Below are 18666 nucleotides of genomic sequence, written 5' to 3' on the forward strand. Positions count from 1 at the left end.
GAGACAGGAGTTGGACCACTCTTGGGAAGAGTCATGCCTGGTTAGATCTTGAGGATTCTTCCCTCCCTCCCCATCCCCAAATTCCCTAGGTCATTTTAAGGGGAGGGATATAAAAAGACTCGTGAAATTTTTAGTATTTAACTTTTACAATGGCTTTTTAATGTGGCAAACTTTGCCACTAATTCTCTTCCCAATCCCTATTTCTTTCTTAATGAGCTCTTGCCCCATAATGATCTCTTAATGGTGTTGCTTAATGAAAATGGTAAACAGGCTATTTTCTCAGCCCAAGCAAGTTGATTGTATCATCATCATCACCATCATCATTATCATCGTCAGTGAATATTGATTAGGTCTCCCTGGGCCTTGTAGAAGGGACTGTGGAAATAGGGGGACCTGAGGCAGATGCCAACTTGGGGTCCTAAAACTGAATGATGCTTATTTTGTCAGCTAAGTATAAATTCACAATTAGTAAAGAACATAGAATGCAAAAACTGGAAGGAAACTTAGAGATCACCAGGCTCAAATGATTCATTTTGCAGAGGAAGAAACTAAAACCTGGAGATGAAAAGGGGCTTGTCCAACATTGTTAAAGTCAAGACCAGAACTAAAACCCAGATTTTCTGTCTTCCACTTTGGAGCCCTCCTTGTGTTATCCTCAAGCTTTGCTCTCAGAAGGTCTCATTACCAGTGCACTTGTATTTTATTTTAAAGGTAATAGGGAGCCATTGGAGTTTGGAGTAGTGGAGTAATTATGTTTTAAAAAATCACTCTGCAGCTATATAGAGGTTAAATTGGAAAGGAAAGAACTTTTCCAGGGGAAATCAATTAGGAGATGATTTTAGCCGTTAAGGAGAGAAGCAATGGGTACCTCATGTTAACTATTTTTAAAAATCTTTAGTATTTTTATGTTGCTTACTGAATAAAGTAAAAACTTCTAATCCTGACCTTCAAAGCCATCTTCAATTTGGCATTAACATATCTTTCTCCTTTGTGTCACAGCCAAATGAATTTGTTCTCCATCTCTCCTATCCCCTTTCTTTAGACCTTTGCTCACACTATTCACCAGGCATGAAATGTTTCTGCCTTCATCTTTTCTTGAAGTACTTTTCTTCTAAGCTCACATCAACTGCCATCACCTTTACCCTTCAATCCCACTCCCACCTGAAAGTGATCTCTCTTCTCCCACATTGTTTATAACATTTCTCCTTAGCAGCTGTCATATTCTCCCATGGATCTTTTTAAAAAATGTCTTTGTTTAATTTTCCCCCAATTTCTTTTTGATTATAAAACTCCTTGAGGTTGTATCTGTGTTTGTATTTCTAGTGTCTTGCACATGGTTGGTGCTTAATAAATGTTTGCTGAATTAATAATAATAGTTAATATTCACATAGTGCTTACTATGTGCTGGAAACTGTGCTAAGCACTTTACAATTATTATCTTATTTGATACTTACAACAATCCCTGGAGGTATTATTATACTCATTTTACAGATGAGGAAACTGAAGCAAAGATAGATTAGTGACTTGCCCAGGATCACATGGCTAGTGTTTGGGGATAGATTTGAACTTGGGTCTTTTTGACTTCAGGTCCAACACTCTATCCTCTGTGCCCCCTGGCTGTTGAATTTAATTTATTCAGATATGTACAACGTAGTCACAGAGATGGGCTTTCATCTTAATCCACTATCTTTTATTTGATTATTTTCCAGGGGAAGTGGTTTTACAAGCTATGGGCAAGAATGACAGAGAATGGCAAGGCAGGAAGAGCAAGGAGAACGTAGCAGTGACCTGAATAAAGTGCAAGGTTCTTTTCTGTTTCCACTGTGGCCAAATAACTTTTGTCAGTGCTCAATTGCCATCTTGTTTCTTTTCTATAAGAGTGAGTAGAGAAGCTCAAGGAATAACTGCCTATTCTTTAAATGATCAGGGAGAGAGAAGTGTTCCTTTAAATATGGTCTTCAATGCAAAGGCAAAGAAGAAAAAGCATGTGAGAGGGGAGAAGAATTATGATTTGAGTCATGGAGGTTGGAGCATTTGAGGAAAGGGGAAAAGAACCACTGAATCTTTGGAGCTAAGTAATATAGATAAAGGATCTTTTCCAAGATGAGTGAGCTGTGCTTTTGAAGAAGAAAGCAGCTGATTGTGCTCAGAGTAATAATAAATCATTGCTTGTGTCACCAGGTGAAACAGATCATCCACTGCAGTCAGAGGAAGAAGAGATGAACATTGGTACCCTACTGACTACTGAGATGGCTATGTATTGATTTGACATTAACAATAATGAATTTTGCTTTCTCTAGTGGGCATAGATCTGGGAGAGGATGAAGAAATTAGGATCTGTCCAACATTATAACAACCACCCATTTCTGCTGATTCCCATGGGCACAAATGAAACTTCTAGAAAGTATTTCTAAGAATTATGAAGACTTGGGTAAGAAGCTGAAGAATGTTGGAGTATAGGTATAATTTTCATCACCACTGCAGATGTAAGGCAAAGGCTTTGGGAGAAAAAAGAAGATTTGGCAAGTGAGCAGCTGCTCAAGAAGATGGTGTATGAGAATCAAATTTGGCTTTGTTAACCATGCTTAAAATAGAGGGATGAGGAGTTTTTGGCCAAGTTTTGGGTACACAAAATCAGGGGTAGTAAAAATGTTTTTGCTTGAAGTCTTGCAAATTTATCAAAAGGGACTTAAACTGTAAAGGAAGAGAAAAAGTATCCATGTTTATCCACTATATTAAGTAACACATAAAGCAATTATGACATAGAAAACTAGTAAAGCAAATTCAGAAAAGGATTCCCTAGTAAAACTCACAGCCTCAGATCCACAAATGTAAAAGCAAAGTGAACCAGAAACTCTAATGCAAAGAAGCAAATTTTAATTAATTGACTAACAAACATATTTTAAAAGAATCGAGCTCATCTCCCTTCTAAATCTACTCCTCTTATTACCACATTTCTCCAAGTCACTGAGGCTCATAACTGAGGAGTTATCCTTGACTCCTCACTTTCACCTTCTTTAGCCAGTCAGTAATCAAGTTCTGTTTTTGTCTCTCTTTTTAACAGCTCTGATATATGCAATTTCTGTTGTCTGATACTGCTACCTCCCCACTACAGGTCTTAGCACCTCATGCCTACCCTATTGCAATAGTCTGCTGATTGGTCCCAGAATCTCTCTACTCTTCCCTCTTATCTTCTACTCAGAGCTGTCATTGCATCTTCCTGAAGTATGAACTGGACCGTATCACTCCTCCATTTAATAATAGCCCCTATTACTACTCCAGGATCAAATATAAAATCCTTTGTTTGGTATCCAAAGTCCTTAATAATCTGATCCCTTCTACCTTTCTACCCTACCTGGTCTCTTGTCCTCCTTGTTGTCCCTTACGTGATGATGTTCTGTCTCCCAATGCAGAGCATTTTGACTGGCTGTTTCTCATACCTGGAATGCTTTCTCTTCTCAACTCTGCTTTCTCCAAGGCTGAGCTCACTTTGTTAAAAAAAAGCCTTTCCCCATACTCCTTAATCTTCCTTCTTAGATTACTCCCAATTTGTCATGCATACATATATATGTTATACATGTATATATAAATATACACACATATATAGACATACACTTATATGTTGTCTTCCCATTCAACTGTCAGATCTTACCAGTACTTAGCACAGTCCCTAGACCTTAGTAAATGCTAGTCGACTTACTGGCTGATGTATAAAAGTTAAATTTATAGTTTTAATGTTATAACAATCAAACTATCAAATGGATATTTTATAGAACTCAATAAAATAATAAAAATTCATTTGGATGAATAAAAGTTCTAGAATATTGAAAGAATAATAAAAAAAAAGTAGGAATGAAGGGGGAAGAACACTTGTATATTTTTAAATTCTATTACAAGGCAGCAACCTTTCAAACATTTTGATATGTGTTAAAAGTACAAAATTAGATCAACTGAACAAACTAGATGAAAAAGAATCAGAAATAATGGATCTCAAACCAGGTTTTGATAAACTTGAAAACATTTATTCCTTAAGAAATAGCTCATTGATTGGACAAGAACTATTGGGGAAAATGGAAAGCTTTCTACCAGAAATTAAGCTTATACAATATCATGTACTATATTCCACTAGAAATTAAAAATGGATATACAACCTAAATATTAAAAATCATATAACAACAAGTAAGAAAAAAAACAGTTCATAGTCCTTTCACTGCTATGGGCAAGAATGTAATTTTTAACTAAAGAAGGAATAGAAAAAGCATAAAAGGTAAAATACTAATGTTGATTATAAAGGACTAAAACACTCTAGCACAAACAAAATTAATACATCTAGAATAAGAAGGGAAGCAGTTCAAGTGAGAAAATATTTTAGTATTACATTTCTTGGATAAGTTTGGTATCTAAGATTAATAGATATATAACAGAAATTTACAAATGACCAAAAGCCATTTTCCAACAGAAAAATGACTAAAGGATATGAAGAAAATTTTCAGAGAAATTAAATACTATTAACAATACTTCACTAATAAGAAAGATACAATTCACTAATAATAAATATGCAAATCAAAATAACCCTGAGTATTTGCATCTTACCTAACAAATTGGCAAAAAGAACAAATATTAACAGGAATAAACAATATTACAAAAGTTATAGAAAGACATTCATTTATTGTTGATAGAACTGTGAATCAGTAGAACTGTTCTGAGAAATAATTTGGAATTATGCAAATAGAGTAACTAAATTTTCCTTTTCCCTTGTGCCAGAGATTCCACTGCTGGGTACTCTTAAGGAAGCATTGATAAAAAGTAAGGCTCTAAAGACACAAAAATAAATTTTGTGGTAATTAAAGGACCAGAAACAAAGATGCCCATCAATTGGGAATGACTAAAGAAATTATATATATGAATGAAATAAAATATTAGAGAAACATGGTAAGATTTATATGAAAGTAAAGTAAGCAGAACCAACAAAACTATATATATATATATATGTAGTATTTATATATATATAGTATTATATATATAATATATATAATACTATATATAGTATATATATTATATATATAATACTATATATAGTATATATATAAAATATAGTATATTTTTGGTTCATATATACATACATATATATATATATGATTACAACAATGTAAATGGAAAGAAACACCACAAAATAACTGAAAATGAACATTGCAAAATTATAAAGAACAAGTGTGGACTCAAAAAAGAGATCTAATTAGCCACCCTACTCCCCTCTATTGTACTAGTGGGGTAAAAGGTAGGGTTTCAGGGATGTAGAATACTGCATGTAGTGTTCTACAGATATTGGTCAATTTTGATCAATTTTGCTAATTTAAAATTATTTTTCCTCATTTCATTTATTTTTTATTCTTTGTTATAAAGGATGGTTTTCCTGATGGGTAGTGGAAGAGATACAGGGGAAATTTAGGTTATATAAAAACAAAAAGACACTAATAATAAAAAATATATATACATAAAAGATAGAAACAATTTCATGGAATAGAGGATCATATGGTCCTGATAAAAATAATGGCAGAAGCATTAAACTTTATATAACCTGTGGTCCAGAGCTAGCAAATCTGGACTCACAAGAATAAGTTCTTATCTTGGATGTTAATCTTCTCCTCACCTCATATTACATTTCTTTGATTTGTATTCTTCCTTTCCTCCCTTCTTTCTTCCCCATATTCCTGCCCCCACCCTTCCTGCCAAACTTCTGGCATTCTCTTTTTGTCTAGAAGAAAGAAAAATAGAAAAGTGAGGTCTTTAGGTTACTACAAAGGGGAAGTTATCCCAAAAATATAACATTCCATAACTATGAAAACCAATCAATTCATTTGGAGGAGACCCTATCATTAATTAAATCTTTCTCCAGAAGGCACTAAGGTACAAGTCCATATCTTTCATAGGAAGGGCTATCAAAAGTTATATACAATCTTACCTCCTGGTAAGTTCAACAGATATATCAGAAAACTCCCTTGATCAACATCAGAATGAGATAAAATTGGTAAGGAATATTAAGGACAATAAAAAGGAGTTTTTAGAGCTATAAAATGAAAAAGAAGAGGACGAAAAATAAGAAGGAAAGGATCACATCTTGGGGAAATGGGATGATGATAACTGACTATGGTACAACATCTCTAAGTCTTGTTTTACTTCTTTTTTTCTCTGCTAAGGAGAACCATATTTATATTGGAATGGGCAGAATGAACATGGCTAATAGGAAACTGATTCTCAAGAAAAGTAAGATAGCACTTTGCTTCCTCTGATGAATTCAATTCACCAACCTCAGATGAATTACATCCTGAAGTAATGAACAAACTGGTGGATGCAAGTGCTGAGCCACTATCAATGATATTTGAAAAATGGTGTAACATAAAAGCAATACAGGAGTGGAGAAGGGCAAATGTCCTTATGTTGTTCCTCCCCCCCCCCAAAAAAAAAAGGATGAAAAAAGAGACTGTAAATTATAGAACAGTGAACTAGACCTTGATTCTGGACAAATATCATTAAAGGATAGTCAATGAATGTCTAGAAAAGGAAGTAATAATCAGAAAGAATCAGTACAACCTAATCACCAGCAGATTGTGCCAGACTAATCTAATTTACTTTACTTGTACATTTAACTTTTGTCTTTTGTGTTCATATTATAGTAATTCCCCACCCTCTACTTCCAGGGTGAACCCTTCCTTGTGACAAAGAAAATCTGCTTTATCAAACCACATATGTTCAACTCTGGGCACCACATTTTAGGAATCACACTGATCATTTGGGAAACCTCCAGAAAAGGGTGACCTGTCTTCTATGGCTGTTGTGATGATCAAATGAAATAATAATTGCAAAACATTTAGCACAGAGCCCGGCACATGGTAGGTGCTTGTAAATATTAACTAGCTAGCTAACTTTGATAGTCCTAATGCCTCTAGGATAAAACAGAAAATCCTCTGTTTAGATGTCAAAGCTCTACTGTAGCCCAAATCTATTGTCCCAAGCTTATTGTATATTATTCTCCCCTTTTTGAATTCTGTGATCCAAATTGGCCTTACCTTTGTTACTCAAAATGGCATTTCACCTCCTGTTTCCTACCCTTTACATGATAGATTCCATATTCCAGGAACACAGCTCTTCCTTTATCAACACTTGATAGAGTCCCACTTTCATTTAAAACACAGCTGACCATTTTCTCCATAAATCTTTTTTTCATTCCCCCCATCAACTGCTACTATCAACTCTCCAAAACCAACTTTATATTTAACTACATTGTATTTGTACTTTTTTATAGTTGTTCTGTATATAGTATACTTCTATATATTTATTTTACATTAGGTTGGAAGCTCTTTGCAAGTAGCTATTATTTCATTCCTCATACTTGTATTTCCAGCACCTAGCACAATGGTACTTAGTACATAAATACTTATTGATTGATAGTAAAGGGCCATAAATAAAGTCATATTGTAAGAAAGGACAGAAAGAAATGAGGATGTAGAATTGGAGGAGAAAACTAAAAGTGAACATAATAAATTTCTTCTAGTATTTAAAGAGTTACGATGTGGAGAGAGAATATATTTGTTCTCTTTTTTTCCCAAGTGGCAGAATAAGATCATTGGATCCTAGATTTGGAAATGGAAGAGACTATTGTGGTCATTTTTAATCCATCTTTTTCATTTTACATATCAGGAACCTGAGGTCTAAATCAGTTAAATTAGCAATGGTTAAAGTTGCTGAGAGAGAGATCTAATTGAGATGAAAAGGAAAAAATATCATTCTATCTATCACAGATATAGTACAGGGATCTGAATGTTTAATAACTGGTTTTTGGAGTGTGGGATGGGGCAGAATGTATACACTTTTAAAAATATGTATACTTTTAAAACTATACACACTTTGAACCTAATCTACATTATTCACATTTTCCCATTACTTCCTTAAATCTACACAATAAAAAAACCAATAAATTAAGCCCTGATTTGCAGCATTTGCTTTGAGGTATAAATGCTAACAAAAATTAAGCAGTTGGCTTGCTGTTCCTGCATGCTACCTAAAGCTACCTCTAAGAATAATGGACTACTTTAGAAGGTAATGGGTTCTCCTTCACTAAAATTCTGAAGCAGAGGGTAAACTTCTAGCCAGCTAGGTATCAAAGCCTCAGAGAGATAGGCTATTAGGCCAGGAGTCAGGAAGATCTGAATCTAAATTTAGCCTCATACACTTATTCGTTATGCAAAGGTGGGCAAGTCACTTAACCTGTTTCCTCACTATAAAATGGGGATAATATTGGTATTTGTCTTCCAGGTGAAGACAAGTTGGTGAAGATCAAAAGTGATAATATTTTAAAGCACTTAGCACTAATAATTGCTTATTTTCTTCCTTTTCTTTCTATGTACCTTGTAGACAGAATTTGTGTTAAGTACAAATTGGATTATAAAACAGATTATAAGATTATGTGGATGAGTTGGAGTTCCCCCTACAATCCTGAGATTCTGATTCAGGATTTAAAAGTTTCTCTATGGAATGCTAAAATTTCATCATGCGCAAGTCATTTATGCCCTCTTAGCCTTCTCTATAAGGACTGGAGACAGCATCAGTTTTAACAGACAAGGAAACAGAGGTACAATGTCTTAATAAAATTCTCACAGTTGAAATGAAACCTGATGTTAGATATGAGAAGGGAGACTGACATTTCCGATTTCTCCTAAGCAAAAACCCAGTCCTCACAAAGACAAATTGGTCTGGGATATCTGGACTCTTTGTCCCTGATATTACTTTGCTATGTTGCTTAGAACAACTCTGGACCTTGGTTTTCTCTATTGTAAAGTAAGTAGAGTAGAAACTCATTGAAGCAAGCTAGAAAAAGAGGATGCACAAAATCTGCTGGGTATGACTGGCTGGGAAAATCTGAAAAGGAATTGTTGGGTTAACCTAGGACCAGAGGGCTAGAAGGTGAGGCATAAAGCAAAACGCAGTCACTCTTCTTGTTGCAACCTAGGTTTGCTATTCCAACTACAAATCTGTATATGTCTTTCTGTTTTACACCAGAGAGTTTCCTTTAGAAACACATTTTAACTGTAAAGGTTAACACATTTTAATTGCCCAGGGACATTGCTCTGAAAATTCTATAACATGTGCTCATTAAATAAAATTAGCACTGAGGAGCTGCCCAGGATATGTCATGCATTAAAATATGACTCTGTAGAATATAATGCATTATGAATTATTGCCTTGTGTACTTTTTTGTTACATTAGTTTCTAATGCAGATACAGTTATTCATCAACCTACCTGGGGAATTGATTTTTAAAATGTTTGAAATATTATATCCACATTAACTTTTACATGGCCAACAATAAATACAATTTAAGTCTGGATGCATCAACTGGAGCTTTGTGATGGCCTCTGTCCCAGGCACAGAGAGGAGTAGATTCATTCACACATATTAGATGAGGAACTCTATGATAACTTCATTGGGAGAGGAAGAATGTAGAGAAAAGTAAGGGGGAAATGAGGGGAGATACTATTGTTTTCTTTTGAGAAAAAAATAATTTGTATTAAGGTCTATTGTTTTTTATAGCTGAAATTTCCTCTCACATCTCTCTACTCTCTCCCTCCCAGAGAATCATCTGGGATTTTTGCTTTCTTTTCCCTCTCTCTCTTAAAATTTCCCCCAATCATGGCTTTACTGATTGGTGCAGGAGGCAGAAACACGGAAGCACATTTGGGTTTCTAAGTCACATTACCTACCCTCTCTTTATTTATTTAAGCCAGATTAGCTTTCCCTAGACTCTGAAGTTAATGCCTCACCATTAGGGTTAAATTGCCTTCTGAGTTCCTATCTGTAAAAACCTCCTCCTCAGTTCCCCTACTCATGATAGTGCTCTTGCGCAGAATTCTCCTTGTCTTCTTACCCATTCTCTACCTGTCCAAGTTGTATCCAGGAAACATTTCCTGGTGCTCCACATTAAACTTCATCTTTCCCCTCCCTGATTTTCTGTAGTCCTTCCAGGCAAGTTCGTTCTCTTGAGAAAGAACTAAATTTCGTCTTTTGTTGTTGTTGTTGAGTCATTTTCAGTCATGTCTGACTCTTTGTGACCCCATCTGGGGTTTTCTTGTCAGAGATATTAGAGTATTTGCCATTTCTGTCTGCAGTTCATTTTATAGGTGAGGAAACTAAGACAAATGGAGTTAAATGATTTGCTCAAGGTCACACAGCTAGGAAGTGTCTGAGGCCAGATTTGAACTTAGGAAAATGAGTCTTTCTGACTCCAGACCTGGAACTCTATCCACGTTGGCATCAAAGTGTTTCTATCATGTCATAAGATCAAAAATTAGAATTGGATGGAGCTCTTGAGGTCATCTCCAATCCTTGCTCACTTTATAGATGAAGAAACTGAGACCTAGAAGAGGGGAGTGAATTGGCCAAGGTCACAAAGGTCATACATAGGAAAGGTGAAGCTCTGAGTACAGGTCTTCAGTCTCCAGCTGCATTGCACCTGCACCTGACAGTCATGTACCTCAGCAAGGCACAGGGCTCCCTGAGGGCTGGGACTGGCCGTTACTTCTTAACAGCAACTTGTACCCAGCTGGGCAATTCAGTTCAATTCAATTCAACTATGTGCCAGGCACTGTGCTAAGCATATAGCAAATGCTCAACAAATGAAAAAATATCACACTTAGCACTTTGAGATTTGCAATATATTGATCTCCCATCCATCCATTGATGTAGAAAGGATAAGTATTATTCTATCCACATTTTAAAGCTGGGTGTAATAATATACACAGAAATCTGAGACTCTGAGGGGTTTGCATCTATGATTGCAGTCTAAGGTAAGATTCAAATTCAAGTTTCCTGCTCTTCTGAATTGAATTCAAGTCGAATTTGAATCTAATGCTTGAGCTACACTACCACACTACTTCTGATAAATATTGGTTGGTTATAAAGAGGTCCCCTCTCTCCTCTCACAAAGAACCATGGTCCCTTAAGATATATTAAATTATTTCCTATTTCTACTTATAAAGATTTGTCTCCAGTTTGTTCACTTGGGATTTAGAACTTAAGGAGCCTATGAGCTCCTTATTTGTCTTTTGTCTATTTGTCTATTTGTCATTTGTCCTATTTGTCTATTTGTTATTTGTCTTTTCTCCCCAAAAGCTCCTCATCTCTTTTAATTTATTTATGCACCTACAGGAATAGTCATATCCAGGGTTGTATTTCTTAAGATGTTTTTTGGTGCTGCTTCCCTTCACCAGACCTTGCAAAACACCAGCCTACCCCAGGATGACATTTTAGCCACTTGACTTTGACTCAATTTCAGTCTTACAAGTCCTTTTTCCCCATGGTGACACAATTGTCCCGTGTACTAGAAACACACCAGCCTCTCCACAGAGTACAGGTCCCTTTCTTGCCAAACAGCTCTTCTTTCCAGCTAGGACAATTGCTTCCCTGCAGATAACAGCCCTGCAATGCACACATGCACACACACAAACCCCAAACAAAACAAAACAGAACCACTCGTTGGCTAACTGTTGTTGTGACAAGTCAGGCAGCTTTTCTGGCAGCCCTGCTTTTCCCATCTGCACCCAATCTAGGCACCCAGAATAGAAGCGTGCAATTCCAGGGAATCTAATGTGGTTGGGGAAAAACACTGCAACAGTAAATAGCAGGATAGATCCTTCAGAGCTGTGTCAAAGCACAATTAAAGCCTCTAATGAAGATGTTGTATAAAGCCAACACTGAATTTCCAACAGGGAGTAGGAATATCACCACCATCCCAATTGATGTGATCAGTCTTTGAGAAAACAAAGATGAAATGTCTCTCTCCCCCTTTTCTATGTCACCCATCCCCTATCACCAAAGGGCACACTACAAAGGAAAACACCAAGAGAGCTTCAGCCTTGATTGTGGCACACTGGAAATAGCACTGGATATAGAGTAACAAGAATACTGAAAATATGTCCATGGAACTAATGGTTTCCCTCCCTCTCTATCCACTCAACTATCTATCTATCTATCTATCTATCCATCCATCCATCTATCCATCTAAACATCTATCCCCCATCTATCTTTCTATCTCTCTACCTTTGGACTGGACCCTTGATTTCATTAGTATGGAGAACTCCCAGAGAGGAAATTACCTCTACCATCAGCACATCTTTATTTTCAACTTACATTTTAGTGAATTGTTTGGGGTTCTTGGAAGTTAAATGACTCAATTGAGTCACAAAGACGTGTGTCAAAGGTAAGATTTGAACCCAGGTTTTCTTTATTTTGATGCTAGCTCTCTATTCCCTACTCTTTGCTACCACATGTACTGTAATATAACTTCAAACAAATGTCTTTCCTTTTCTTGACAAAGTGCAAGGACTCATGCTTTATTCATTTTTGTCTTCCTTCTGGCTCCAAGCATAAAATCCTGCTCATTTAACTTGTAATAAGGAAGCTAAAATGTGAAATATAAGATTTTACATTTATTCTTATTTTCTAGACATTAGCAGTATACCCTTCTCTAAAAATCTCAATGGTTTTAGGCACTTCTCAATTAAGTTCAGACCGCATACTGAACATTGGGCTCTTAAGATTCCCTTCCCCACACTCCCCTCACTCCTCAAAGAATGTAAGCTTCTTAAGATCATACTATTTTGTTTTATTTTTGTGTCCTTAGTGTCTAGCACTTAGTGGGCATTTTCTGGAAGGAAGGAAGGAAGGAAGGAAGAAGAAGAAAGTAGGGAAGGAGGGAGGGAGGAAGAAGAAAGAAAAGAAAGAAGGGAAGAAAGAGAAAGGAAGAAACAGAGAAAGAAAAAGAAAGGAAGAAGAAAAAGAAAGAAGAAAGGAAAGAAAGAAAAAAAAATCTTTGACCAGATGCTCTTTTCAACTTGAAGGACCAATTCTGGATCTTGAAAAAATCATTTCTGAACTCAAGAATGAGTTGATGAATATGGTTGAGACATGCTGATAGGGGAAAACATCTTCTACAACATACTTCTGTCTTCTTTTATCTCCTCATCCTTGTTTTGTGCTGTCTAAAGATAATGTGTGCCAGCCCCTCTGAAGTTATATGTACCTGAAGTAGCATCAATTTTTCAATTCTGTAACAATTATGATTGAAATTGAACCCGCAGCATTTCCTGGAAACCTTAGCCACCTGTGATATTAGGCTGACTTAAAAGGTAATACAACCAGTTTTGGGGGATTCCTCTTGTGGAATTTGAAGATATGAAATGCAATCACTCTGGTCAGTAGTAGGTGCTGATAGCTTTCTCTCTTTCTCAAGTGCCATCATGCCTATTTTGTTTTTTGCAAAACTCCTTGTGACCTCCAACACTGAAGAGGAGGAAGCTCGACTTGGTAACACACCCTGGTGTTTCTGACGCATTTCCTTTCCCTGAGGGACTCCATCATGATAGTGACAAGAATGCAGATTGCCCCAGAAGCCGCTGGCCCCCCCCCCCCCCCAGCAAAGCTGTTTACATTACATTTCATAATGAAGAGTGGTGGATCCTGAGTTCCAGCAGTAGGTAGACCTGTTTGCTCATAATCTCTTTTATATTGTCTTTATCCTTGGCTTCTCCGGGCTGAATCCAATTTGTTAGTAGCTACTACTGTGTTTTGGGTAATGGCTAACAAGGACAAAAAGAGAACCAGCCTATTCTGTGCCATGGAACTGTCATCCTCTAAGTCTGGTGTCTCCCAGAAAGCACAAGGTGGAGACTGCAAGCCAAGTCCTTGCCACTGTCCACACGGAGGCTGGACTAATCAATATCATATTACAAAAAGCACTTGGCCTCATTTATTCCTACTGATGCCTGGGGAATCCTTAATATATTGAGCTTGGAAAGTGCAGGTTATGCGCATTTGATGAGATGCTCCTTTGGCTGGCCTGGAGCACAGTGCCTTTGCTTTTGTGGGCTGTGGGAGCTGACTGTTGTAGGAAGAATAAGAACTGGATGCACTCCTCCTTCCAAAGCAGGGTGGGGAGAGTGCTCCTTCTGTGGTCGTTAGGGGGACTAAGAGGAGAAGTAGATGCACTGCAAGGACCAGGTAAAATCAATCAACCCACAAGCATTTATTGAGTACCTACTAAGTGTCTGACACTGCCTAGACACTGGAAATATAAAAACAAAAGAAATTCAAAGTGCCCCAAAGGAGCTTTCATTCTCCTAGAAATTTATCATGTGTTTCCAATTGAGCATTTAAATTAATATATACAAAGGAAATACATAGTTATGGGAGAGAGTATTAATAAATGAGAGAATCAGAAAAAGTCTCCTCGAGGAGATAACACTGCAGCTGAGCTCTCATGGGAGCCAAGGTTTTCAGGGGGCAGAGATGAAACAAAGAATACCAGCTATAAGCAAAGGCATGGGAGCAGGCAAGGGAAGTGAATGTACATGAGGAACTGCAAAGAGTCCAGTTTGCTTGGAGGGTAGAATGTATAAGGGGGAGTAATGAGTAATTATCCTAGAAAGATAGAGTTAAATGCCAAAGAAAGGCAAAGTAAGTATATTTCTCATATAATATCTCCCATAGAGCTAACTACTTTGATAAAATTCTTGAATTTTATAATAGTGATATTAAGTAGGTAGTGATCAGAGAAACTGCCCAGTGATTTCAAGTGGAAATTATTTGATTAGGAACCTCAAATATACATTCTTTAAAAAAGGAGTTTGTCCATGAGGATTAGCAGGTCTCCTTGAGAGGCAATGTGATGTATCAGAGTATTAATCTTGGAGTCAGGAAGATGTTTGGTTCAAATTCTGCTTCTAAGAGTTACTAGCTGTGTAACCTTGAGCAAGTTACAATTTCTCTAGTCTTCGTTTCCTTTTCTGTAAAATGAAGAGAATAATAATGCAGTACCTACTTCCCAGGGTTGTTGTGAGGCTCAAATGGCATAATATACACACACTATAAACTTTAACGGTCTCTATATATGCTTGTTATGATTAGAAATAATTACTACTGCTGCTGCTGTGCTACTACTACTACTACTATTACTACTACCTTCACTACCACCACTACTGCTACTACTATTGACACAATCACCACCATCACCATCATTACTACTACTACTTCTTATCATCATCATCACCATCATCATCATCACTATCCTAGAGGGGAATCTCTAAAGACAATCTAGATATATCTCAGCTAACAAGACTCTCCTCAAAATGAATTCTATTTACCCATCAAGATCCAGCTCAGATGTCAGTCCCCCATGAGGGCCTCCATGATCAGCCAAGTTAAATATGGCTGTCACCACCAACAAATAACCCTTAGAAAATGTTATTCAGATTTCTTTAGTAGCATTTATGTACATACCTTACCTCACCCACTAGACTAGAAACTTCCTGAGGGCTAGGACTATGTCTTATAATATCTATGTCTCCAGTGCCAGGATGGCATATTGTAGGAGGCAAGTCCTTAAAAAATTTGTGCTGAATGAATGAATATTCCCATTAGAATAAATGCCTCATATCCCACACCACCATTGTCCAATGATAATGAAATGGGAATGGCTGCACTTTCCGGAGAGATTTTTCCTGCATTTATTCTTGAATTTCCTCTGTGGAATTTTTCAGTGTCTTCTTTCTAGGATATCTTGTTCAGCAGGTTTTTCTTTCCATACCCTTTGAGCCAAAATGTCATCAGAACTCTAATGTAAGCATGGAAATTTTTTTTAAGAAATAGATTTCTGGTTGCACATAGTGTCCATTTCTGTAATCCCTTCTATTAGTGAGACTGAAGCTGGAGAATCACTTGAGTTCAGGAGTTTTGAGTTGTAGTAGGGTTAAAGCTGATTGGGGTTTCTATATTATGTCTGGGATCAATATTGTAAGTCATTGGGAGCTGGGATATCACTAAGTTACATAAGAAGGGTTGAACCAGCCTATCTTAGAAATGGGACAAATTGAAACTTCTGTGCTGAACAGCAATGGAATTGAGTCTATAAGAGGCCACTACACTTCAAGACTAGGTGATATAGAAACCCAGTTTAAAAAAAAGATTTCTGATCTCTAAAATATCCAGCAAATATCTCTGGATTCCATATGAATATGGAACAAGAGTGGTTACATAAACCTAAGCTGACCAAGCATCTGAGGGAAGATTTGAGCCCATACAATAGCTATCCAACCAACCTGGATATTTTTTACATTTTTCCCCCCATTCTGTCAGTTTGGCTGAAGTTAATCTCCATTGAAGCTTCCCCACCCCTCCCCTTCAGTTTTCTGAATTGAGCTACCAGTGAAGGACAAGGTCCCATGATGATTTTTGTGTGTTGCCTTGGCACTTTCTCTAGTAGCCATGGTATTACCACTGGGCATTCTGCCCACTGAAGAGAGCTTTCACCTTGCCCACCATCTTCTTTCTAAGCTGTTTACAATTCCCATGGCAACACACAGGCAAACCACCTTCACGGCAGGCAGACAGTAATTCTCTCTCTAAATCTGTCATAGCCCTGGTCTTGGCTGTCAATTTGCCATTATTAATTGAAATAATATAATTCTTCAGCTGAACTCCCAGTTTTGTAGTATTCCATTGACAATGTGATTCTTTAGTCTTTCATGCTATTCATCTAAAGATGATCAGAAGTTATCACAAGCTATGGATTTGTTCCCATAATCCATATGGAGAAAAAAGTACTAGCAAACAAAAAGAATTATTGAATTACATATTATGTTATTTAAGCCCACATTTCATGTCATAGTGCTTTCCTCAGGTAGCTAAATTTGCTGGAAAGGAATTCTATGTATTTCCCTAAAAAAAAAAACAGTTGGCAAACAACAGATATACTTCAAGAAAAATAGTTACATAAGTCTTATAATTCATCACAAATTACATTTAAACATAGTGGAGAGGAGGTTTCCGAATCTTCACCATAAAATCTTTACCAATTTCCTAATACAGTCCTTGGTTTGTATTTTTAAATGCAGATATTTGCAATGTCTTTTGGGAAGTGAGACATGAAGCACATATGTTTGCACATAAACTTTTAGTGCAAATATGTATTTGACTGAACAAGGGCCAGATGAGGCACAGAAAATGCTTTCTTGCCTGGCTGATGCTGGATTTGTGACAAGAAAATTCTGTCAATCCCTGTTTCTTTTTCTTGACTGCTTTATCAAAGCATTTTGCTTAAGTTACAGAGGACCATGGTCTCTCTCTCCCTCTATTGTTGGGGAGGGGGTGGTGTCCAATTTTGTGCTTTGCTCATTTTAATTCAGGGCAAATTACTTCCATGATGAAAGCTTTTCACTTTTTCTTGATGAACCAATCCTTCAACCCAAATCAAAGGTTATAGAAGGGGTGTATTCTTTCTGAGTATTTCTGTAGATTTTGTTACCCCATTCTTCTTTAAGGAGATTAATATGTTTGTTACCCTTCTTCTCCTTTGCTTGCCTATTTAATTAAGTTGCAACATTCCTTATAGAAAGGAGGAAATTCAACTTCAGGTGGTCTAGAAAGGTTTGGCTCAGGGGTTAGCTATTTAAAAAGGCCATGGAGAAGCAAAATCTCCTGTCTTCACCCATCTCTAGTCTTTTGGTTACTACAGATTTCCTGTAGATCACAAAAAAGAAGGAAAAATCAGAAGGATTGTGGCCTTTGGATAGATTTTATCATTTGGGTGAATATTTAAAATGCAATTATCCTAGATAAAGTCACTATTTAGAATTGTCAACATATATAATTTTTTGTTAATTGTTTTGAATAATCACACAAATATGCATGTATATACAAAGAAAACAGAATAAATTAATATTTATATATGTGTATGTACCATTTATCAATAATTTGTAACCTAGGGTATGTGTGTACACGTGTGTGTGTGTGTGTGTGTGTGTGTGTGTGTTTGTGTGTGTGTGTTTGGGGATTGTTTTCTCATCAGTCCTTGAGACCCCTGAAAAACAAATTGTATATCCTATAGCTTCTGGGTTGTAAAGAGCTTTGACCCTGGCTGGTTGCCCAGGAAAGGAGCTCTCAACAGAAAATTGGTACAGTAGCTAAAAGCTGTATAAAACAGTACAATCTCCTGTTCCTCTCAGTTCTTCCTTGTCCATCTTGGCCTGAATTTCCCCTCTGGAGCAAGGGGTTGGGGAGGGGCAGTGTATATCTTCTGGGAATTTGTTCTGTACAGCTTTCATCTGCAATCTCAGTGAGAGCCATCTCATCTACCAGTCTAAAGATCTAAAGATCCTTCTTAACAATTTCTATTACACCAGGGCCCTTCTTAGAATGGCTACAGCTGGCCACATTTAAATCCAATTCACTCATCCTCCTGATGTTATTAGGTCCTCTTTAAGAAAGAAAGATGAATAACAGTTGGCCACACCTAGCAATGACCTGGCATAGCCATTTGTGAAGACACAGACACAGAAATCACAGTATTGTGAACATCTTAATATCAAAAAATAGTTTAGATGTTATCCAGGACAAGCTTCTTAATTAATCTTTTGTATTGCATCCCTACTTGAACATATCACCAAAGTCCCATCAGGAGAGCCTATTCATTCTTGGATTTTAAATTCTTCCTCAAAATAAAACAATTTTTTTTTCCTCTTATAACTTTACTCTATCAAGTAGTGGAAGTGAGGGACTATATGGCATGAAGGAATCCAAGGGAATCCCACGGACTAGAATAATTTTGGCTTCTCAGATT

General features: G+C 36.7%; 1 protein-coding gene across 2 annotated transcripts in view; it reads right to left on the minus strand.

Moving 5' to 3' along the window:
• VSTM2B (V-set and transmembrane domain containing 2B) overlaps positions 1 to 18666 on the minus strand; it is a 50173-nt gene that overhangs the window by 19622 nt on the left and 11885 nt on the right. Inside the window, exon 5 of one of the 2 annotated variants that reach the window (XM_031954408.1) lies at positions 5651 to 5755. The exons of the other annotated variant lie outside the window; for it this stretch is intronic. Coding sequence (XP_031810268.1) covers positions 5652 to 5755 — 104 coding nt within the window. The 3' untranslated portion in view covers position 5651. The remainder of the gene's footprint in view (positions 1 to 5650; positions 5756 to 18666) is intronic. 2 annotated transcript variants of the gene reach the window in all.

Source organism: Sarcophilus harrisii, chromosome 2 (assembly GCF_902635505.1).
Source record: "Sarcophilus harrisii chromosome 2, mSarHar1.11, whole genome shotgun sequence".
NCBI lineage: Eukaryota > Metazoa > Chordata > Mammalia > Dasyuromorphia > Dasyuridae > Sarcophilus > Sarcophilus harrisii.